The sequence below is a fragment of the Myxocyprinus asiaticus genome, chromosome 3 (genome assembly GCF_019703515.2).
Source record: "Myxocyprinus asiaticus isolate MX2 ecotype Aquarium Trade chromosome 3, UBuf_Myxa_2, whole genome shotgun sequence".
In the NCBI taxonomy this organism is placed as follows: Eukaryota; Metazoa; Chordata; class Actinopteri; order Cypriniformes; family Catostomidae; genus Myxocyprinus; species Myxocyprinus asiaticus.
The window spans coordinates 11858171-11883567 of NC_059346.1; the positions used below are offsets into that span (position 1 = coordinate 11858171).

At 37.2% G+C, this 25397-nt stretch overlaps 1 protein-coding gene across 2 annotated transcripts in view; it reads right to left on the reverse strand.

Moving 5' to 3' along the window:
• Positions 1 to 25397, reverse strand: part of LOC127425361 (polypeptide N-acetylgalactosaminyltransferase 9) — a 153475-nt gene that overhangs the window by 56657 nt on the left and 71421 nt on the right. For both annotated transcript variants that reach the window (XM_051671287.1, XM_051671294.1), the window contains one exon: positions 12509 to 12706. In XM_051671287.1, coding sequence (XP_051527247.1) covers positions 12509 to 12706 — 198 coding nt within the window. The remainder of the gene's footprint in view (positions 1 to 12508; positions 12707 to 25397) is intronic.

Genomic DNA, 25397 nt, shown 5'->3' on the forward strand with positions numbered 1-25397 from the left:
TGTTTGTGCATGGTACCATGGGATTCTTTGAATTACCTTGCAAAAACCATGATACATAAATATAGTATTCATTTCCATGGGTACTGGTGCAGTATTTATTTAAAAATTTTTGTAAGGGGTGCACTGGGTTTATTCAAAACCAACAAAATATCCAAAGGGTATTGAGAGAGTCTGTTGAACCCTTTGTATCACCAAGTTTACTCTTTGTTTGCTTTTGTTCTAAAACTTTTGGGTCAGATCTGAGGTTTGTCATGAAGAAAGCAAGTCTACTCTGAGGCTGCCAAATCTCTGCAGACAAAATATCTACTATGTTTCAGAAACTCAAGATTGTTTTGTCGTTGACTGTCGTTTTTCGTTTGGTTAGTTGAATGTTTTTATTTTTTTTAAGATTTTTATTCATTTGTTTGTCAAAATGGGCCTCCTTAATAACCCAGTACATGCTAGTTGTACATTTCAACAACATTCAGCAACAACATTTTTGTTTGAACCACATTTCTTCTGTGCTTTATTATTTTGAGTACAAAGAAAAACAAATCAGATTTCTAAGAAAGTCTTTGTGTAAAGAGTGCTGTCTTAATGAATTTTTTTTACTTACACCATTATTGATTTTCATTTGTATAGTGATATTGATTTAATTGTGTTTGCAGAGTACATAGCAATGTAAACAAGTTTGAAAAGAAATATTTTCATTGTGGCAAAAAGACTGTTTTTGATAAGTGGTATGTCATTTTAAATTATGTTTTGTTATGTTTTGATGCTTCACTTAGAAAAATGCTGTTACTGTAACAAATCTTGATGACTGGGACAAAACAAGCTACAAAAATACATAAATATTAAATTTCAAGGAATTAAACATTTTCAGAGGTATTCAATTATCTCATAATTTTTATATAAAAATACACACATCTATTCTTTATTATTTTTTTTATTTCATTCTTGCATTACAGAATTCTCACAGTACAGAATCTGGAAATTGTTTTTTTTTTTTTTTTTTTTTTTTTTTGAAGATGTTTGCATGGAAAATTATAAACAGTTACTGTCTTTTGCTTCTGTATGTCACCGTTTGCCTATTTACCGGCATTTCAACTGGACTTTTCCTTCATCTAAGAGTAAACATGAATAATTTCAATACATTTTGCTGCTGTGTGCTATGAGTTCTGGGATCCTCAGTGCTGAATAGTCACAGGCTAGCTGAGCTGCAGTAGATACACAGGGAGCTTGAGAGAAGAGGCACTGGAATGACTTCCAATTGTAATGTTGGTTCAAGGAGTGGAAGAGAGGAGAAGCAACAGCAACTTTCAAGTCTTTAATAAGGAGACACTGGAGTGGAACAAAATATCATACAAGGAGTCAATCAAGGTAACATGCTGGAGTGGAACAACTATCAGACTAGGAATCAATCAAGGAAACATGCTGGAGTGGAACATAATACATAACCAACTAATGGGGCTTTTCCACCGTCTCTACCGTCGAGAGCACGGGTAGAGACTGGGGATCGACCTCCATGGTCATGAGCATGGGCAGAGATTGAGGATCGACCTCCGTGGTTGTGAACATGGGCAGAGGCTGGGGAACAACCTCCGTGGATGTGAGCACTGGCAGCGACTGGAGTGAAGGTGTCCTTTTCCTTCTCCTCCTCTTCCGGCCAGCAGGGAGTGTGATTACGTGGATGGTCGAGGCTACAGGCATTGGCTCTGGGATGGTTGAGGCTACAGGCATTGGCTCTGGCTCGTTAACCGTGGCAGGCATGGGCACTGGCTCGTTAACCGTGGCAGGCATGGGCACTGGCTCATTAACCGTGGCAGGCATGGGCACTGGCTTATTAACTGTGGCAGGCATGGGCACTGACTCATTAACCATGGCAGGTGTGGGCGCTGGTTGTGGCCCGGGGTTCCCACCATAATTCAGTGTATGGGGGAAATGTACGGAGAGTAAGGAGTTACCTTGGAGACAGGGGCCGTGGAAGGCTGGAGGACGTCCACTGTGGGAGGAGATTCAAAGTCCTCATCCTCCACACCAACAGTGAAAGGTGAGCTGCAAAGTTTCAGTGCCACATCCACAAAGTCACACAGCATCCAGTGAGGACCCGCCAGAGGCATCCGCTCCTTTAGTGCACTATTAAGACCAGCCCTGAAGAAAACCACCAGAGAGTGGTCATCATAGTCCACCAAATTCGCTAGATGGAGAAACTCACGCACGTGATCCTCAACTGGACGTTCTCCTTGTTCGAGGAGGAGGATTCTAACTGCGGGTAGATCCATTTTGTTTAGGTCAGTTCTTCTGTAACATTGTGAACTGTTTAGAACTGTAACAATCTCTAAACATAACCATATTTCAACAATATAAAAACATGTAACAAGTAGATTAATGTACAGTAGCAATAATTTTTGTTACAATATATTAATTTATATATATTTTACAGCCGCTAATCCCACACCTACTCCTAAACCTAACCATAACCATTTATTAAGCATATAAAACACATAACAGGTAGATAAAGTCACAATAATTTATTCAGAAAAATGGCAAAAATCAGTACAAAAGTAGTCCAAAGGGCAATGCACTGATCCGATGTGCTCCCTAGGAGCATACAATAGCATTGTGTGAGGTGGAGAGTAGAATTTAAATTATTAATCACTGTAAATCTTCTCCTGTTGCACTCCAGAACGGCGCTGTCATTTCTCATTCAAACATATACATTGCAGAATATGGCAGTCGCAAACGATTATGCCAATGTGTAACACTGGGTTCTTGGAGTGGAAGAGGAAGAAAGGAGACACAGGAGTAAATACTTTAAATCTTTTAATAACAATTGCTGGAGTGGGACCAACGCTGGAGTGGAACAAACAATAAAGCTAAACATCATAACATAACTCAATGTAACACTTCATAAACACAACATAACACTTCAAGGACTGACAATGGATGAACAAAACTAAAGGGTATTTATACACAAGGAACTAAATGAGGGTATGGAATACAGGTGAGGATGATGAGGAGCAAATGGAAGAGATGAAGGAAGTGAACTATCGGAGATGTAGTCCAGGGGAAAACTTCAAAATAAGAGTCCTTGAAGAACATGAGGGAGACGGACTGTGACACAATGAGCAATCGACATCTCTGCCATAAAACCGCTGGTCGTAATGCATGAGGCAGCAGTTTTTGAATTTTAAAAACGAAACCAACACGGGTTGATGGTTACAGCGGGTGACATTGTGTTTGTGTAACATTGTCAAGTCAAGTCAAATCGTTTATGTTTGTTATGTTTTGGATTCACGTTTTGGATTTCACTTATGTAAATAAACTGCACTTGGGTTCCCACTTCATCATCGTCTTCGTCTGCCTTTCATTGTTACTGCCAGCCATCGTTACAGAATACCTCACCTAACCATGAACCCAGCAGTTCAACTCCTACGTCTACGTCAGGGGAATCGTCCCCCGGAGGAATATGTAGAGGACTTCTGCACTCTGGCCTGCAAGGTCGACTTTAATGAGACTGCCCTCAAGGACTGTTTCCGTTTAGGGCTGATTGAGCCAGTCTCCTCCCTGATGTCTGATGGTTGGAGTACCTACAGCCTAACTCAGTATATCGACCTTGCCCTACTGATAAGTGGTTCACCGTTAACTGGCCACGCCAGATTCAGCTCCATGCCAAGTCACAGCTACGCCAGAGTCAGCTCCATGCCATGTCACATCCACGCCAGATTCAGCTCCATGCCAAGTCACAGCCACGCCAGAGTCAGCTCCATGCCATGTCACAGCCATGCTAGAGTCTGCTCCATGCCATGTCACAGCAATGCCTCAGCCTGCTCCATGCCATGTCACAGCAATGCCTCAGCCTGCTCCATGCCATGTCACAGCAACGCCTGAGCCTGTCACAATAACGCCTCAGTCTCCTTCACGCCATGTCACAGCCAAACCTCAGTCTGCTCCATGCCATGTCACAGCCAAGCTTCAGTCAGCTCCATGCCATGTCTCAGCCAAGCCCCAGACTGCTCCATGCCATGTCACAAGCAAGCCTTTGCTCCACGGTCCAGGCCCACCTCTGCTCCACAGTCCAGGCCCGCCTCTGCTCCACGGTCCAGCGCTCATAAGCAAGCCTACTATTTACAGCTGGAGCTCTGCTGTCTGCTCCTTGCAAACTGAATTGCTCCAGAAATTTTGCACTGTAATGAGGCATGATTAATTGCGTAATTTTTTAAAATTAAATCAATCACACTGAATTAATGTGTTAAAACAACAGCCTTAATTATTACACCTGTTCGCTCGGCTGTAAAGCAGCACATACAATACAGTAAATAAAAAATAGTGATGTTGCGCTTTGTCTAAATTAAACCACTACTTATTGAAAAACATTGCTGGTTACTGGAAAAGCTACTATGTTTTGAAAAATGCTGAGCGACTGTCATGCTACTTAAGAAATTAGGCCACATCCACACTAATCTTTTTCACACTAACACATCTTTTTCTCTACGTTTTAGCCTTCCGTCCACACTGAGATACCGTTTTTGACAGAGAAAACGTAGATTTTCGACAACACTCTCCCAGGTGGATAAATTTGAAAATGCCATCTTCATGTTGTAGTATGGACAGGGGAAACGGAGATATCTAAAAACGATGACGTATTTGTTGTCATGTCACGCAGTCATATGATTCATTCAACCCAAAACAATCAAGACAGTGGCCCATGTTGTAGCGATGTTGTTGTGCCTACTGTTCACATTGATAGTGTTGTTGAAGATAAATGTTACTTTGTACAGCCTTCACATTGCATTCCTTCAAATGCGATGGGAAGTTTACTCGGAATTGCTGTCCAGCAATGGGACACGAGGACAAGTGCGTATCAGACCGTACATGATCTTTTCCAGTAACTGACCGTGTTGATATCACTTCCAGTTGCTGCTGGTGCCTAGCTCGAGTCTGTGTTTGTAGCCTGCTAGCTTTTTTAGCATCACTTATCTATCTGTTTTCAGCTTTTAATCTTTAATATCTGCCATTTTTCAGCACACATCAGGCTTTCCCCCGCATTATTCTTTTATCTCGATTTAATTGCATGCATTTTTCCAAGTGCATCCGCTTTCTATTTTTATCATGATTAAACTGTGTATTTTACATTGCGCATGCATTTTACCATGTGCACACGTTTTCTCCTCTGGGTCACATGGATTATTGCATCGATCTCAAAGCACCGCTTATCAAGAACATCTATAACAACAAACAATTGCATGAGGGATTCACATCGATCTCAAACCCTTGCCGCTTAGGAACAATCAACAACAACAAACAATTGCGGTAAGTCAAGAAGTCAAGAAGGTTAATGAGTTAGAGACCCGCATCCAAACGCTAGTGGAGGTCAGTGAGAAAGACAAGCCGGTAGATACTGTTTTGGATGCATGTAGAACAGCGAGCAACACACACACTTTGGTTCAGGCTGAAGAGCCCCCACAGCAGGGCATTTGGGTGATGTCACGGCAGCATACTCGCTCAGCAAAGTGACAACACTCTCCCGTTCCTGTTAGAGTTTCCAATCGATTCTCCCCACTCACCCACTGAGAATCATGTTGAAAGAGCCTTGGTCACAGGTGATTCTATTGTAAGTAACATGGAAATAGAGACTCCAGCCACCATCGTTAAATGCATTTAGGGTGCCAGAGCATCTGACAACAGATCAAATTTATAAATGCTGGCTAATACTAAACGTAGATTTTCTAAAATTGTTATTCATGTTGGCACTAACGATGTCTGGTTTTGCCAGTCGGTGATCACTAGAGATAATGTTAAATAGGTATGTGAACTTGCAAAAACAATGTCAGACATTGTAATATGCTCTGGCCTCCTCCCTGCTCATCGTATTGACAAGGTTTATAGTAGATTAGTGTCACTGAATTGTTGGATGTCTGAGTGGTGTCCGGAGAATAGCATAGGATTTATAGACAATTGGAAGAGTTTTTGGGGTAGACCTGACCTGCTAAAGAGAGATGGACTCTATCCCTCTAGGGAGGTGCCACTCTCCTCTCTAGTAATTTGGCTCATAGTATTAATAATGATAGTATCTGACTAACTGGGGCCCAGGTCAGGAAGCAGACAAACTGGCTAATCCGAACATTTGCTAGCTGCCTTGAGACGTCACATAGGTCACATAAACTACAACACATATAGACTGTCTCACCTAGACATCATATAGAGACTGTGTCTGTTCCCCAAACTACCAAACACAAACCCCTCACTAAATCATTTAGAAAAAATTTGATTAAGGTCAAACTTGAAAAAAAAAAAAAAAATCCAATTTGACGATAAACATCATATAAAGATAAGGCTACTAAACATTAGATCTCTTTCAACCAAAGCACTAATTGTAAATGGAATTATTACAGATCATGATTTGGATGTGCTCTGTTTGACTGAAACCTGGCTTAAACCGGATTAATATATTAGTTTAAATGAATTTACTCCCCCAGGTTATTGTTATAAAAATGAGCCTCGTCTGAAGGGTCGAGGAGGAGGTGTTGCTACAACTTAGAGTGAAATTTTTGGTGTTACTCAGAGGACAAGATATAAGTTTAAGTCTTTTGGACTAATAATGCTTAATGTAACACCATCAGATATAAATAAAAAATCTCTGTCGTCTTTTGCCCTTGCTACAGTATATAGATCACCTGGGCCTTATTCTGATTTCCTTGGTGAATTTGCAAATTTTCTATCAGATCTACTAATTACTGTAGATAGAGCTTTAATTGTTGGTGACTTCAATATTCACATAGATAATGAAAATGACACATTGGGATCAGCATTTATTGATATTCTCAACTAGCTTGGAGTCACACAAAATGTGACAGGACCAACTCTTCACCATAATCATACGCTAAATTTAATTCTGTCATATGGAGTTGATGTTGATTCTAAAGAAATTCTACTGCAGAGCGATGACATCTCAGATCATTACCTCATCTCTTGTATGCTGCAATCAGCTAATGTTACTCAATCTACACCACGCTATCGTTCAGGTAGAACAATTCTTTTGACCACTAAAGATAGCTTCACTAATAATCTTCCAGATCTACAGTTGTGCTCAAAAGTTTGCATACCCTGGCAGAAATTGTGAAATTTTAACTGATCATGCAAAAAAAACCTGTCTTTTATTTAAGGATAGTGATCATATGAAGCCATTTATTATCACATAGTTGTCTGGCTCCTTTTTAAATCATAATGATAACAGAAATCACCCAAATGGTCCTGATCAAAAGTTTACATACCCTTGAATGTTTGGCCTTGTTACAGACACACAAAGTGACACACAGGTTTAAATGGCAATTAAAGGTTAATTTCCCACACCTGTGGCATTTTAAATTACAATTAGTGTCTGTGTATACATAGTCAATGAGTTTGTTAGCTCTCACGTGGATGCATTGAGCAGGCTAGATACTGAGCCATGGGGAGCAGAAAAGAACTGTCAAAAGACCTGCGTAACAAGGTAATGGAAATTTATAAAGATGGAAAAGGATATAAAAAGATTTCCAAAGCCTTGAAAATGCCAGTCAGTACTGTTAAATCACTTATTAAGAAGTGGAAAATTCTGGGATCTCTTGATACCAAGCCAAGGTCAGGTAGACCAAGAAAGATTTCAGCCACAACTGCCACAAGAATTGTTCGGGATACAAAGAAAAACCCACAGGTAACCTCAGGAGAAATACAGGCTGCTCTGGAAAAAGATGGTGTGATTGTTTCAGCCTGGTCAATACTTGCTGAGCTACCCAGGCCCCTTGATTAAAAATAAAGAAAGAAAAAAGCCCCACATCATGGTGCAATGATCACACTCATGCTCTCAAGAGAGCAGCTCGGAAAATGGTGCCCAAATGGAAGAATACAAAATTAGAAGTATTTCGTGGTGCATGGAAGGATAGGGTCTGTAGCTACAGACAGCCACTAAAAACTGCCAGGTCAGCATGTTTTAGCAAATTCATAAAAAATAACCACAACAATCCTATATGTTTATTCAGTACTGTGGCTAAATTGGTTAGGAATAAAGCCTCAACTGAACCAGATATTCCGTCACAGCACAACAGTAATGACTTCATGAATTTCTTTCCTGATAAAACTGAAATAATCAGAAATAAAATTAGAATTATGCAATCATCTGTCACCGTACCTAAGAAAACAGTGTCTCATAATTTTCCACAAGTGAAACTTCAATCCTTCACTGTCATAGGTCATGAAGAGCTAACAAAACATATCGAAACATCCAAAGCCACAACATGAATGTTAGACCAATACCAACTAAGCTCTTAAAAGAGGTATTCCCTGTAATCTCAGAACCTCTTAATATTATTAACTCCTCGCTATCCTTAGGACATATCCCAAGAAACTTTATAATGGCAGTTATAAAACTGCTTATTAAGAAGCCACAACTTGATCCTGGAGAATTGGCCAATTATAGACCAATTTCAAATCTCCCGTTTATGTCGAAAATACTAGAAAAGGTTGTGTCCTCCCAATTATGTTAATTTCTACAGAGAAATAGTATATATGAACAATTTCATTAGGCCACACCACAATACAGAGACTTATCAGAGTTACTAATGGCTTGCTCTTATCATCTGATCACGGCTGCATTTCTCTTCTAGTGCTTTTAGATCGTAGTGCTGCCTTCGACATGATAGATCATGATATTCTCTTGAAAAGGCTAGAGAATTATGTTGGCATTTTGTGGACTTGCATTAGCATGGTTTAGGTCCTATTTAGCAGACTGCTACCACTTTGTCTATGTAAACAAGGAATTGTCAAATCAAACAAAAGTTAAGTATGGAGTGCCACCGGGATCAGTTTTAGGGCCTTTGCTTTTCTCCTTATATGTGCTTCCCCTGGGAGATATTATCAGGAATCATGGAATACGTTTCCACTGTTATGCCGACGATACCCAACTTTATATTTCTTCGAAACCCGATGAAATTTCACATTTCTCCAAATTAGAAGAGTGCATCAATGAAATCAGATATTGGATGGCCAGAAATGTCCTTTTACTCAATTCCGACAAAACAAATGTACTAGTTATTGGATCAAAAACCTCTAAAAAAAAGCTGCTAAAATATAATTTGACTCTCGATGGATGTACTGTTACATCGTCTTCAACAGCGAAGAACATGGGTGTTATATTTTATACCAATATGTAATTTGAAAATCAAATTTCCAGTGTTTGTAGAACAGCATTCATCCACCTAAGAAATATTGCTAAGTTATGACACATGCTCTCTGTTGCTGATGCCAAAAAACTAATTCATGCATTCATGATCTCAAGACTAGATTATTGTAATGCATTACTGGGAGGATGTCCAGCAAGTTCAGTAAATAAACTTCAATTGGTTCAAAATGCAGCAGCCAGAGTGCTGACTAGAACCAAGAAATATGATCATATTAGCCCCATTTTATCATTGTTACATTGGCTACCTGTTAAATTTCGTATTAATTTTAAAATTTTGTTAACTACATACAAAGCTTTGAATGGTCTAGCTCCACAGTATTAAGTGACATTCTACCACACTATATTCCGTCACATTCATTACGATCTCAAAACCCTGGCCTGTTAATAGTGCCTAGAATATCAAAATCCACAAAAGGAGGTAGATCCTTTTCTTATTTGGCTCCTAAACTATGGAATAGTCTCCCTAACACTGTTTGGGACTCACTCAGTTTAAGTCTAGACTAAAGACTCATCTATTTAGCCAGGCATTCACCTAATTTATTCTTCAGCACACAATTAGGCTGCTTTAGTTGGGTCTGCCGGAACCTGAAACACTGATCATGATCTATAACTCAGCAAAAAATTTAAATGGCATCTACGCTAATATTATTCTATTTGTTTCCATGTCTCAACCTTGGGAATCATATCCCAAGGTCACCAGAACTGGCCGAATCCAGCTCCATTTCTGCTTGTTATTGGACTTCACCGCTATGTGTCTCTTAAATGCATCCAGTGCCAGCCAGACATCACTTCAGTCTATTACGATGGACCTCAGTGGATGAAATGACTCCAACTCCAACCATAAGACATGGGATACTTCATATGCCATTGCCTGAACCTTGGATTTAGGATAGACCGGCTGGTTGAACTGCAAAGCACGTCACTGATCTCGGCCAGCATCACCTTGGTCTAATGATGGACTACACTCTTAAAATGGAATACATAGACTATCAATAAATTGCTAACAAAAGCCTTCATCAGCCAACTAACAAAGGACAATGCATCTATATGAACTTCTGCAGTTAATCCAGGATATACTTCAAAGACATTAATCATTAATCTTACAGTTCTTAAAAAATCTTTGTTTAAACACTGGCCCTTAACACTTACTTAGTTTAATCATTTTAAATCATGACTTGCACTGCACATAAATAAGTAATATTTGCATTATATTCATGCTGTTATGCCAGAGGGGAACTGGCCCCCACAGTGAGCCTGGTTTCTTCCAAGGTTATTTTTCTCAATTAACCAACATCTTATGGAGTTTTGTATTCCTTACCACAGTCACCTTTGGCTTGCTCACTGGGTTTCTAAACACAATTACTATTTATTTACTTATTTTTATACACACTTCATAATCGTATTTAATCCAAATACACGATGACTCTAAGACTTTATAGATATTACGGTTTCATTTTCTCTTAATGCATGATTTTCTGCAAAGCTGCTTTGAAACGATGTGTGTTGTGAAAGATGCTATACAAATAAAAATTACTTGACTTGACCTGGAATGGCGATTTTTCGCATGTGCAGTGAAGGGATTTAAAAGTTTTCATCCATTTCAGTGTGGACGATCAACTTTTGGAAAACACTTGAAAATGGCAGTGTGGACGGAGAGCATTTCGAAAATGAAAACACAATTTTCAAATGTATCCCATATTAATGTGTTCGTTACTTTTAGTTAGTTAATCCCTAACACTTTTGTGGTGAGTTATTTATCTGCTTTGCACTCCAAAGCTCATACAGTGTTTAATATTACTGTAATAAAAGAAAGAAAAAAAATCACATCAGTAACTAAAATGAGGCTTTGTGGAGATCAACTCCAGAAAATTGGGCCACTGGCCTAGCTTCTCCTTCCAAATATCTATCAGTCAGGGACATGAATAATGAATGGGATTTCGGCTGTCCTGATACTCTCACACAATAGTGACCTTGACCAGATTTCGTTCGAAATGAAACAGTCCACTCTCCTCTGGCAGGTTATATCCATGACTCTTCAGGGTTTACGGCAGAGCTATAATAAAGCTCATCTCTCGAAGTCGGTTTTAGGCATAAAATGAGTTATTATAGCGTAGAGCGTTATGATATGAGAAGCTTTTTTCTGCACTTTATGAAACAATACCAACAAAACCTTCAGGTACACTGCAAAAATATGTATTTTAAAGGGATAGTTCACATTCACTAAAAATGAACATTCAGTGATCATTTACTCATCCTTGTGTTGTCCAAACCCCCTATGACTTTTTTTCATGGAACAAAGAAAGGAGATGCTAGGCAGAATGATAGGGACTGAAAATCTTAGTCACAATTCACTTTCACTATATGATGATGAGCTTAACTTTCTATCCCTTTAAATAAATCATGTTTGCAAAATAAAAATATCAAAACATCTGTAATACAAGATCATTGTATAATATTGATTTCCACAAAAAATAATTTCAAATTGTCCCTTCTTTAAAAAATGCAAACATCTGGGTTACACTGAGGTACCTTACAATGGAAGTGAATGGGGCCAATCTGTAAATGTTAAAATAAGCAAAGTTTCAGAAGTATAGCCACAAGACAAACAATATGCTTGTTAACATGATTTTAGTGTGATAAAATTGCTTACTCATTTTTTCTGTGTAAAGGTACAGCTAATTTTACAACTTCGTTGCCATGACAATGTAATGTCAACCAACCCTAAAACCCAAAAATGACTGTCAAAATGATGATTTGAACAACTTTACAGGTCAAATAATACATGACTTTTAACAGAAGAATTAATGTATGTGTTTTTATAAAATTATCAGCTTCACATTTCTGCCCTAAAACCCTACAAAAATTGGCTCCATTCACTTTCATTGTAAGTGCCTCAATTTTACTTCAATTTTTTTTTATTAATTATTTTTTTTAAGAAAAGGACAGACGAGTCTAAACTATTTCTTGTGGTAATCAACATTATACCACAAATGCTGTTGATTTATCTTTACTTCTATTGAACCCAGAATATTCCTTTAACTCAAGATATATTCTCTGATAACAATTCTTAATACATTATGCAATGTTGCTTCTTAATATGAAATTTATCTTCTTTTAAGGATGTTCAGATATTTCTATTGGAAAACAAAAAAAAATATATTTTTGCAGTGTAAATGAAAACATTAATACTGAAAATACAGAAGGCTAAAGCCACCTTATCACGTTTTAAATATTAATCTCTTATATCCCTGGTCATTTATATTTCAGAGAATGTCTTCATATATTATGAAGTAGACCATTGGCTGCCCTTACCTGATGGGGGCAGTCTCATCTCCTTTGTCCAACCAATCCTGTGGTGGGATGATGTACATGCACCAGAGGCCCCAGTTGTAGCCGTGAGCTGCATTAGCATATTGCTGCACCTCAAAGGTGTTGTACTTGATATTATCTATCGCAGGAAGGATTATCCTAGTGTGATCTTCTTTCACCCTGGTGAGGATAGGTTCAGCCCTGAATAAGTGATAAAGAGATAAAGAGTTTAGCCATATTGAGCCTTTCTTACTGCCAGTACAAACAGAGTTATGCTAAATGCCAACATGGACAGGTTGCATGACATGTCCTAATCCTTGCAAACCTTTAACAAAACTATGCAAGGTTCTCTAAAATGAGATATAATCCAGACTAAATTAAAAATGGGTTTATTTGAAACAACAAGAACAACAACAGTTTGTGCCAACCACAATGTGTTTGATGCAGTGAATTATTGACTGCCAAGAGCATGAAACCATTCAAAAGACATTTAGAAACCATTCAGAAAATGTAGGCATTTATAAAATTTATTCTGAGCATTTATTCAGCTTAGCCTATGTTTTGTTAATAATTTTCCATATTGTTGGGCCTATGCGGTTTGTGGTAATGTTAATAAATTGTAATGTTTGATTTTAAAACCAGTTTAGAACCAATGATCTAATCTTATTATTTAATTTCAAATCAAATTTCTGTCTTTGCAACAAGCATGTCATAAGGAAACTGAATTAAAACAAATAATTAATGAGATATAATTCTAGATACTTTTTTCTTTTTTTTTCTTCGATGAATAATTAAACATGTTGACAAGGTGCTGTTGCCACATTTTTTCTTAAGTTGTTTTGAATTTGTGAAAAGAAATATAAGGGTGTTGTATATTGCACTCTTCACACAGTTGATTGTAATGCACAAATGCCTCTAATAAACTGACACTGTAAATAACTACTTGCACATTTGATTCATGCATCTTGCATCCATCTTTTGTGTTTACTCTCATACCATGTGACAGTTTCCAAGAATAATCTCAGGAGGAAAATTGAATCTGTCATTTTTGGAAATAAGCTTTTATTCCATAATCAAAATTGTGTTAGTTTAAAAGGACCACAATCAAGTCTGACAGTGCAATCATCACATATTGACATTTTCAGGAGAAATAAACACGAGACTAACAAGGAAACCAATAAAAACTTTTGCCTCCAATGTCCTTTTGTGGCCTAACTTTGCAACCTCAAATACCAATTTTGTCTAATGTCTTCCTACCTTCTTTACTTTCTCTTTTTATTTCCTCTTTTAACATCTTCATAACATCCTTTTCTCTGCTGTCCTTCCTCTTTGTCTCCCCTTCTTTTTTAAGGTCATTTGCAAAAAGTGCAATCACATTAACAAGACGAGTTTTAACGGGGCTGTAAGGGGAAAAAAATAGCATGCTGAGAGGGTTCTTAATGTAAGTGTCCCATTAAAAAGAACAAGGTGTTTTAAAGGAGTTCTATATTGGTATTGTCTGGCATACCAGAGGTCTTTATTGCAGGGGACGGGGATATTTCAATGATTAGAGATTGTAGAGTATCTTAAAGGCAATTGATCTATGTTTCTTATATAAAAAGCAAAATATTTTCCAGAAACCAAAGATATTACAAAATGATTAAAACAACAGACCAAAATAATGACACGATGTACTAAAAACGGAAACATTTTTCCTTTGCATTTTTGAAAAGTTTCACATACAGACGACAACGTTGTCAAAAAGATCCCAAGTTCACAAGGATCCACGAAAACGACTAAAAAGGCTGTATTATGCATGCCAGGCCAGTAGTTGGCGATGTCACTTTGTAAAGAAACACTACGCGTCTGCGCACATAAGCATTCTTCCACAGAGCGGTGAATATAAACAATGCAGATGGAGAAAGCATCGAGCAATTTTGTCTGGACGGACGATGAGTTTGCTTTATTATTACAATTATTTGCTGGAGAAGCGTCAACAAACTCAAAATCTTGAGCAGCACAAACATAGTCCTGTAGTCCGCCATTGTAGTTTTGAATGTCTCGCGCGTTGTTTTGAAGTACTCGCGCACATGCCTATAGACTGAACTCTCAAGATTATTCAATAAACTCATTTTTACCATCTCTTCATCTCCTGCCTTGTTCTGTATTCCCCCCTGCTGACTCTTGGGCTGGTAGGAGAGTAAGTTAACATAACAAGCTGTGATGTTGACTGGTTTCGGATATCAGACAGAACTCTGATATATGGATATCTTCGGACGGAGAGAGAGGTCTTGTGTGCACTGGATCTAACATGCATTTTCACTGCCTCATGTCTTCATATTCTAAGCATATCATTGAATACTGTACATGACATAACATCTCTGTCTATAGGCTATATACATAAGCGGTGGGTGAATGAATTGCAGAGTAAAGGTACATCAAATAAAATTAAGTAAATAAATAACATTTAAAATACAAATACATTTTTCCCATCTGAATCAATACATTAATTTCAAGATTTTCAAATTGCAGGTTCTGCCTACTGTACAATGTTCACACTCCATACAAAACACTCCAAATGAATAAATTGTTGATTATTGTTATTTGCACAGACACCAGTATTCATATTGATAATTATACATCTCAAATTGATGCCTATCAATCCATCATTCTTTATATAGCACGTAATACGCATGCGCATGACGTCATCATTTTCACAAATTCGCGTTTTTGTATGTTTACACAGAGACGATAATGGCGTCGTTTTCAAAAACTTGCACTTTGAAACCTGTTTTCAAAAGTTTGAGTTTTCAAGCTCCAAAATGCCGTTGTCATGTAAACGAACAGCCAAAACACATAAAAAGTTTTCCATTTTTAGTTGAAAACGTTGTCGTGTAAACGGCCCCTAATAGTGAACTGTTATCAATTTGGAAATCTGGCCTGGTGGTATGCCAAACCAGAAGATAGATACACCAGTCAGAGAAGTTGCTGTTACCATTTGGAAACTAAATTCATAGCAAAAGAGTTCAGCAGTTATTGTCTACTCCTATGAAGCATTGGGAATGACATAATTGTGTTCTCCCTACACTTTCAAGGGCTTACATATTTGCATATCTAAATATTTTCAAAAAACTGAAAATACATTGTTTTATACTTAAAATTATTTGTTATAAATCAAGTTTTAAATTGCACGGTTGTGTTTGATTTGATTACATCATTTGCATTTCTTCATGAGTTCAGCACTTCACTTTCTCTTAAAAGAATTTTACAAAGTTCTTTGTCTTATTTCTGATTTTCACATCCTGTTTCGCTTCAAATAAAAACTTTGTAATCCAGTGATTCATCTCAGAGCTGGTTGGTTTGGTTCAACTCAAGGCTGCTTTAAAAGTGAAAATCACTAAATTACTCTATAAAAAGTCAAAAAAATGTCAAAAAACCAATATATGTAAATTATTTGATATTAGAAAATCAATGAGGTCTTTGTAAAGTTCTATCCATACAAATAAATGCCCAATCTTATGTGTAAGCCTCATCCTGAATTGGGGGGGGGGGGATGTGAGGAAGTACTGATATGCTAAACTTGCAAGAGAAACCATCCCTCTGGCGAATCTATCCATTTATCTTCCCCTGTCCTTGGGCTGCTGGCGTCATAGCTTGGACTAGTTACATGTAGATCCCCAAAGAGCCCACTCTGGGCTATATTAAACCAGAGGTGTACAGGATAAGATTCAACATATGCATATATATGCTTTCTATATTATATATATATATATATATATATATATATACACACACACACACACTGTATAGTGAAATAAAGAAGAAATTATTTAGCTATGTAAAAAATGGCTGAAAAACATAACTAAATAAATTATTTGAAACCCTACAAGTAGTTATGCAATAAACATGCTAATGTGGAAATTTATGTGACTACAATACAAATTCACCAAGAGTGATTATTAATATGACTGAACACATAAACAGTATCCATTTTTTTTTAAATAAATACAAAAATGAATACTATGTATTCAGATTTTTTATGAGCTCTTCCTTGATTTTAATATCCAATGTTATTGCTAACTTCACATATTTTATACCCACAGACCCAAATCAAGCATATATACCTGTCAAACTAGGGACGTGAAAGAACATTTTATGGCCAACACTCCAATTACTCCAGCTGATCACAAACAAAGAACAAAATCAAAGAAAAAAAATAAAGAAAAAATAACTCATCAAAATATCTTTAAGGTATCACAGAACCATGATACACTAGAGAGCTACATAAAGCTCAACTCAAAACAGACAGTATAGAGTGCCACGGGAGACTGTGTGGAGGAAGCAGAAAAAAAAGAACAACATACAGAAAATAGACAGTCAAACACAGTCTCTCAATCCACCAGGTTTCAAGCTACATTCCCTCACATGAGCTCGATGTCCAGTTTTTAAAACCTTATACTAGCGCAGTTGCCAGTAATTGGTAGGAGTAATTACAAAGGAACTCTCATTGGTATACAACAACATCGTGTGCAGAAGGGCAACAGCGATCAGTTTCTTCATTACCCACAGGATGCGGCCTCATAGGATTCACCCATATCTCTCCAGCATTTGAACAGTCGAAAATAACAGACATGTAAAAACAAATTATAAATAGGAGAGTTGTTTCTGTATTTATTACAAAGAAAAGAGTCCTTGAAAGAATCTTTCATTTTATCGCTGGAGGTTGCCAAGTGGCTGCATTGTTAGTAATACACTACTTATGTTCCCATTGCTGGATGCCCTAACATTTCTGGTGGCACAACTGAGCATAGCTTTTGAAGATCTGATCACAAATATGTATTGCAGGCAAAAAACTACTGGAGGGAAAAGCATTTGCATTTTAATTGCAACAGTGCTTAATGCATTAAGTTAATCTTTTCTCAACTTAGACAAGTCACTGGATATACCCACATCACATCACCAAGGGTCATTATTGCACATGTTCCCAGAAATCATCAACATTTTTTTTTTAAATGAATGACTTCTGGACACTTTGACACCGTAAATAACTGTTGTTGTGAACGCCACTCGACTGAGGACCATGTCTGCAACTGCATTAGCGACGCATAGAAAATGTTTGGATTGAATAATGTTAAATTAATATTTCTGTCATTACTTCATGACAATTCCATGAATGTTATATCAAGGACCAAAAAATCTGCATGGACATTGCAACATAAATCACTTCAGCTTCATTCACACAACAGCAGAATACGGTGCTAGCCCTGTTTGGTGCTCTTAATACAGTTTTGTTCATTCATACACATTTCAGTTATGAAAAGATTTATACCCACATTCTTTTACCAAAGTGACTCCCTTAAATCTTCAGGACTCGCAACCGAATTTTGAGAGCAAGTTTGGAAGGTACACTGGCGGCCAAAAGTTTGGAATAATGTACAGATTTTGCTCTTATGGGAAAAAATTCGTACTTTTATTTTTTTTTTTTTTTAAAAAGTGGGTACTTTTTACTCTCACTGAAGTAAATTTCTAATTATTTTTTTTTTTTACTTTTACTTCTTTACAATGGGTGGCGTTCCTGTCGTTACATTACTGGGTTTAATTTTAATTAATGTGTAATTTATTGAGAGATTATTGAATGGGACTTTTACGACAGAGGAAGTTCACACAGCTGTGCGTGCTGTCACAGACTGTCACTCACTCACTGCTGCAGCATCAAGCTTTTCAAAGTGAAACACTTTCTTCACTCCACACAGTGAAAAAAAAAAGAATAGTTTCATCATGCAACGCCTTCATTAAACACCAAGACAAGCTGATATTTCAAGATTAAAATCACAGCTTCAATTTAAGACAGCACTCTGAGGTAAGTTTTGGCTCTAATGCTAATACGGGCTTTTCTGTGTAATGTGGTCATTTCCAGGGTGATAATGTAACAGAGCACTTATGACATCAGTTTTTAAATGTATATTTTTAAATCAGTGCAGCAATATTTCAGTGCACTTTGTCCCGTATGTCATGAGCAGTATTTACACATTTACTGGAAACTATTGCAGCTACTTCGGGCTGATTAACTGTATAAATCCATGTAAACATCCACGCTAAGTGTAAATGCCTTTATCTTTGCCATTTGCGTGGTCGACAACTGGAGCGCTAACAGACAGCATTTCTATGCATGCACAGCGAGGGGTGTGGGGCATGCATGTGAGAGATGTGCAGGCACGAAGCGAACGTATAGCAAAGAGAGTGGCTGTGTCCAAAATAGTTCACTCATTCACTAATTCCTATACAGTGAATGGCAGTTAGTGCACTATATCTCAGCAGTGAGTGAACGAAATGAGTGATTCGGATGCTGATGTATACACCGAGTGTCGGAGCTCTGGGGCTATCGCAGAAACAACGTCACATATGAAATTTTAAAATACTTGGGCCTTACTTGTTATTCTTATTAAATAATATATTAATACAATAAATCTTCATTCTGTTTGTCATTTTTAATATATACTGTGTGTTACTATAAAGAGTAAACACATTTTATCAAATAAACAGTACATTTTAAAATGTATCTGAATGTTTTGCCTCTCTATATGTTATTATGTTATTTTAATCAAGTAATGATTTGTCAAAAAGTAATTTAATACATTCAGCATGAAATAAAACATTGCAGGAGTGAATGAAGCAGTAAACTCCCAGATCGTACGTCTTCTCCGTGGTGGATTGTGGGCAACTTTTGGATTGTTAGGGACTGACAGTCTCTGTCACCATTCACTTTCAAAATAAATATAAAAAAAAATAAATAAAAAAAAAACAGGCAAAGACTCACAATATCTTCTTATTGTGTTGCATGGAAGAAAGAAAGTCATACGGGTTTGGAACAACATGATGGTGAATGATGACAGAACTTCCATTAATAATAATAATAATTCTGTAATACATGTTCAATGTGTATTATGTAATGGAATATAGGGGAGTAAACATCTATTATGTCATTTGTGAAAGTATCGAGTTACTCACTACTTGAGAACTCTTTTAATTGGATACTTTCTTATTCTTATTCAAGTAATTATTTATGTTAGTACTTTTACTTCTACTTGAGTAATTATGTTTTTAAAGTAATTGTACTTTTACTTGAGTACAGTTTTTGGCTACTCTACCCACCTCTGCTTTTATTCATCAAAGTGGCATTCAGCTGATCACAATGTATAGTCAGGACATTAATAACGTGAAAAATTACTACAAAGAGTTCTCATCAAAAAATCCTCCATGTGTAGCAATGACAGATTTGCAGATCCTTGGCATTCCAGCTGTCAGTTTGTCCAGATACTTAGGTGACATTTCACCCCACACTTCCTGTAGCATTTGCCATAGATGTGGTTGTCTTGTCGGGCACTTCTCATGCACCTTACAGTCTAGCTAAACCCACAAAAGCTCAATGAGGTTAAGATCCATAACACTCTTTTCCAATTATCTGTTGTCCAATGTCTGTTTCTTTGCCCAGTCTAACCTTTTCTTTTTGTTGTTCTGTTTATTTGCAATTCTTCCCATAAGGCCTACACCCCTGAGTCTTCTTTTTGCTGATGTACATGAAACTAGTGTTGAGCGGGTAGAATTCAATGACGCTGACATCTGAGGACATGTGAGGCGTCTATTTCTCAAACTAGAGACTCTGATGTACTTATCCTCTTGTTTAGTTGTACAACTGGCCTTCCACATCTCTTTCTGTCCTTGTTAGAGCCAGTTGTCCTTTGTCTTTGAAGACTGTAGTGTACACCTTTGTATGAAATATTCCATTTTTTGGAAATTTCAAGCGTTGTATAGCCTTCATTCCCCAAAACAGCCTTTTTTTGCCATTTTTGACACATAGTATTGACCTTAAGACATGCCAGTCTATTACATACTGTGGCAACTCAAAAACAAACACAAAGACAATGTTAAGCTTCATTTAACGAACCAAATAGCTTTCAGCTGTGTCTGATATAATGGCAAGTGATTTCTAGTACCAAATTAGCAATTTAGCATGATTACTCAAGGATAAGGTGTTGGAGTGATGGCTGCTGAAAATGGGGCCTGTCTAGATTTGATCAAAAATGACTTTTTCCAAACAGCGATAGTGCTGTTTTTTACATCAGCAATGTCCTGACTATATTTGTGATCAGGTGAATGTCACTTTGGTGAATTAAAGTACCAATTTCCTTCCAAAACAGCAAAATCTGTACATTATTCCAAACATTTGGCCACCAGTGTATGTGCTGTAAGAACAAACTGAAGTCGACAACTACTTGTCTGTCACATAATTGCTTATTCTTTGCTTTCAATCATTAATGTTAGAGCTGTCAACCTACCTCCAATTATTAAAAATGGCATGAAATAGTCTATTGTGTAGATGGGGAGCAAGGCAAAACTTATATAAAAAAGCTGCATATGTGAGAGGATGAAAACAGCGGGACCTTGCGATATAATTTATAAAAAAAATAAAATACATAAGATGCAATATGAAGTTACAATGGTTACAGGGATTACTCAAAGATATCGTGATATTGAGTTTGTTTACCTGTTTATACAGACATTATTCAATCTGCTCCTCTCTACTCTTATATGGACAGGACAATTAGAGAGTCAAACCTGTTTGAATATATGGTTGACAATCCCAATGACTGTGTGAATATAGCCCTATATATAGTCTTAGTCAAAACAACAGTCGCAGACAATTTGCTGAGTAAACAGATCTCTCACAGTGCTTGACTTGATGTGTCATATTATGGAGGTTAGTTCTGCTATCTTCCCTGTCTTTTCCCCTTTATAGATAGCTCAGACAGGAACACAGTCCTTAGAGATTACCCCTCCATTCTCCACAACTGATGAAACTTCTGTGTGACATATCTAGAATTAGGAAACTTTCTCACATGTCCCCCTGTCAAAAAAGGAATCTTGCCTAATTCCCTATGAAACCCATGAACTGGTGTCTGCTCAGTGTACCCAGAATAGTGCCTGGTTAAAAAGGTTAGCTTTTCTAGGCTAAAGCAAAATGTTCCCTGAAGCTTTTTTTGTGCAGTAGTATGGAGGATTAAATTTTTTACATGCTGTTTTTAAGCACATTATGGATCTGTTGAGCAGCTTAGAAGCTGGGAAAGATTTATCGTCTTTGGACGTTGCAGACTGTCACGGTGAAGCTATGTTAGCCTCATCCTGTTAAATGTTTTACTTTTTTTAAATGTTTACAAAATGTTTGTGAGAGCAAAACCATAACACACACACACACACACACACACACACACTGTCTGGCTGCTCACTTTGCAGTACCACAGTCTAAAAATACATCTGCCCACTTAAGATAGTAAACAGCAATAATATTTCTGTGGAGTGGACTTGCACGTGCAAACTCAGCATTGCTATGCTAAGGTGTCATGTGGAAATGCCAGGGTGTTCTGAGTGGTTTCTAGGGCATTGCTAAGTAGCTGTCATGGGTGGTTGCTACCAGCCCAAGTTAAAAGAGCCCACCCAAAGTCTCTATTATACTCTGGTCTCTAGATATGGCTTAGGTCACTCCAATTTAAGTCTATAGGATTTTTGCACCCAGGATTGCTTAGAAAAGCAATAGCACACCTTTCCTCAAAAAGTCTAATATAATTTGAGGTGTCAACAATGTCCATACCACAAAAGTTTCTGGGTAGTTATACATCCAAGTTTAATATCAACTAGGCTAATGGCCAGCAATAAATCTATTGATGCTTGCCTTTTCATACACCACTAATTACAATTGAAGACTGACACTTTAAATTTTACCCCTATTAAATAATTTACCAACAAACACAATGATAAATCATTTACCAAATATGATTAATTTACGTTTCATTAATTCTTTTCAACAATACAACTAATCAGGCACAATTAAAGGGTTAGTTCACTTAAAAATGAAAATTCTCTCCTCCTTTACTCACCCTCATGCCATCCCAGATGTGTATGACTTACTTTCTTCTGCAGAACACAAATTAAGATTTTTAGAAGAATACCTCAGCTCTGTAGGTCCATACAATGCAAATTAATGTGATCAGGCCTTTGAAGCTCCAAAAAGCAGATAGAGTCAGCATAAACATAATCCACATGACTCCAGAGATTTAATTCTTTGTGTTCAGCAGAAGAAAGATAGTCATACACATCTGGAATGGCATGAGGATGAGTAAATGATGAAATCATTTTCATTTTTGGGTGAACTATCCCTTTAACTTCAGTGCCGAGGTATGTTCTAATTACATCTCACTAGATACAGATTATGTCTGGTTTCTAAATAAATAGTTTAAATGTGGATAAACACAACTGTGTTTTTTGAGTATAATCTAAAACAGCCCACAATCAGGAAAAATAAAATAAAAAATACTAATACTTAAGAGACAAATTAGAGGTGCACTAGACAAAGGGCTAAATTAAGAATGAAGATGATGTGAAGATAAAGTTAGGCTTTCAAATGCAGCAGAATGTCATTTACCTCAGGGTATACTGTATCTGTCTAACTCCTATCTCAAACAGAGACAGAGACAGGGTGGTCAGATCCCAGTGGAAGTCATACCAGGGCAACACTAACACATATTTTAAGTGCACTACTCGAGGCAAAGTGGCAGTGCTAAGCTTTCCAAACCAGGTTTTGAACTGCCAGTGTGCCCATTAATACTGTGGAGTACTTATTCTCTGAGCTGCCAACAACCCTTCAGCTTCAAAATTAACAAATACATTTGGTGAACACAAATATACACTGGCGGCCAAAAGTTTGGAATAATGTACAGATTTTGCTCTTATGGAATAAATTGGTACTTTTATTCACCAAAGTGGCATTCAACTGATCACAATGTATTATCAGGACATTAATAACATGAAAAATTACTATTACATCAAAAAATCCTCCACGTGCAGCAATGGCAACTTTGCAAATCCTTGGCATTCCAGCTGTCAGTTTTTCCAGATACTCAGGTGACATTTCACCCCACGCTTCCTGTAGCACTTGCCATTGATGTGGCTGTCTTGTCGGGCACTTCTCATGCACCTTACAGTCAAGCTGATCCCACAAAAGCTCAATGGGGTTAAGATCCATAACACTTTTTTCCAATTATCTGTTGTCCAATGTCTGTTTCTTTGCCCACTCTAACCTATTCTTTTTGTTTTTCTGTTTCAAAAGTGGCTTTTTCTTTGTACTTCTTCCCATAAGGCCTGTACCCCTGAGTCTTCTCTTTACTGTTGTACATGAAACTGATGTTGTCATCAAAACAATGATTGACTGATAAGTTTCTAGAGAAAGCTGTTTCTTTTTTTGCCGTTTTTGACCTAATATTGACCTAAAGACATGCCAGTCTATTGCATACTGTGGCAACTCAAAAACAAACACAAAGACAATGTTAAGCTTCATTAATAAACCAAATAGCTTTCAACTGTGTTTGATATAATGGCAAGTGATTTTCTAGTACCAAATTAGCAATTTAGCATGATTACTCAAAGATAAGGTGTTGGAGTGATGGCTGCTGGAAATGGGGCCTGTCTAGATTTGATCAAAAATGACTTTTTTCAAATAGTGATGGTGCTGTTTTCACATCAGTAATGTGCTGACTATACTTTGTGATCAGTTGAATGCCGCTTTGGTGAATTAAATTACCAATTTCCTTCCAAAACAGCAAAATCTGTACATTATTCCTTATAACTTTTGGCCGCCAGTGTATATAAAACAGAGAGTTCTGCTTCTAAGAAATTCTGGAATAATCAACATCTGAAGCAGTTGAAAACCAATGTTGAGCCAATGTTGTTGCCGTGTTGGGCTGGTCGGGATGCTTAAACAGTAGGGGTATCACTGGTTCTTTAATGGAGGCCTGGGGAGTGAACTTCACACTGTGAGCTTTTAGCTCATTTTGCAACTACTAAAGGTTGCAGCAACTTCCATTTGACTGAGTTCAGAAAAGCTTATCCCTCATACTTCATTACCTCTAATCACTTCAAATTTTCCAACTGGAGTTCTTCATCATGTTCCAGTAGATTAGTGTTGGTAAAAGGTGAATCAACAATTATGCAAAGCAGTTCAAGGAAGTATTCGATGGTGCATGCAAACAAGACAAAACTGCACAGGTCTCTAGTTCCGTGCTTACTGGCTCTATTGCATTTTAATGACCAAAATCTTTCTAAAAGGGCACAAACATACATTACTGTACTTAATACACTTTTTAACAATATCTCACACTTGCATTTCTTAATTTGTCACATACAGATGATGTAGATGCCAATATAAACTTATATGAAATTTTCTATTTGATCACGTCCCTTTGGTTTCTAAGACAAATTCTATGCAAATATGTTTCACTTACCAGACATTTACAGCTGCAAAGCCATTTTGTAAACAATCGGTTTAATGGTTTTAGCAGAGTTTAGTTAATATATGTTTAAAAAAAATATTTACAAAATCATTTAAAGCCACTTTTGGTGGTGTAGCCTAATAGTTAAAGATTTGGTCTGATAATCATTAGGTTGTAGGTTCAAACCCTGCAAGGCTTGGTCTTTGTGGTATTAACATTGTGCCCTTGATCAATACATTAAACCTCAAGTTGTTCCTTTTGAATAAAAATGCTAGCTAAATGAAACATTTAAAATCTGATTTTCTTGAGATTTATAGTTCAAAGACTGAACCGATTTAAACATTTTCTGTGAAACCATCGATTATGTTCAAGCAATCGAACGGTGATTCAGATGGTGGATGTTATGAAACACAAACTTCCTCCCAATTTTACACTTTGACAGAGGAGAGTAGGTTCTTATCCAAAATCTCCATGTATTTTGCAGCATTCATTATCCCATCAATCTTCACAAGATTGCCAGTCCGTGCTGCTGAAAAGCACCCCATAACATGATAATACCACCAGCTTTTTCACTGTAGGGATGGTATTATGTG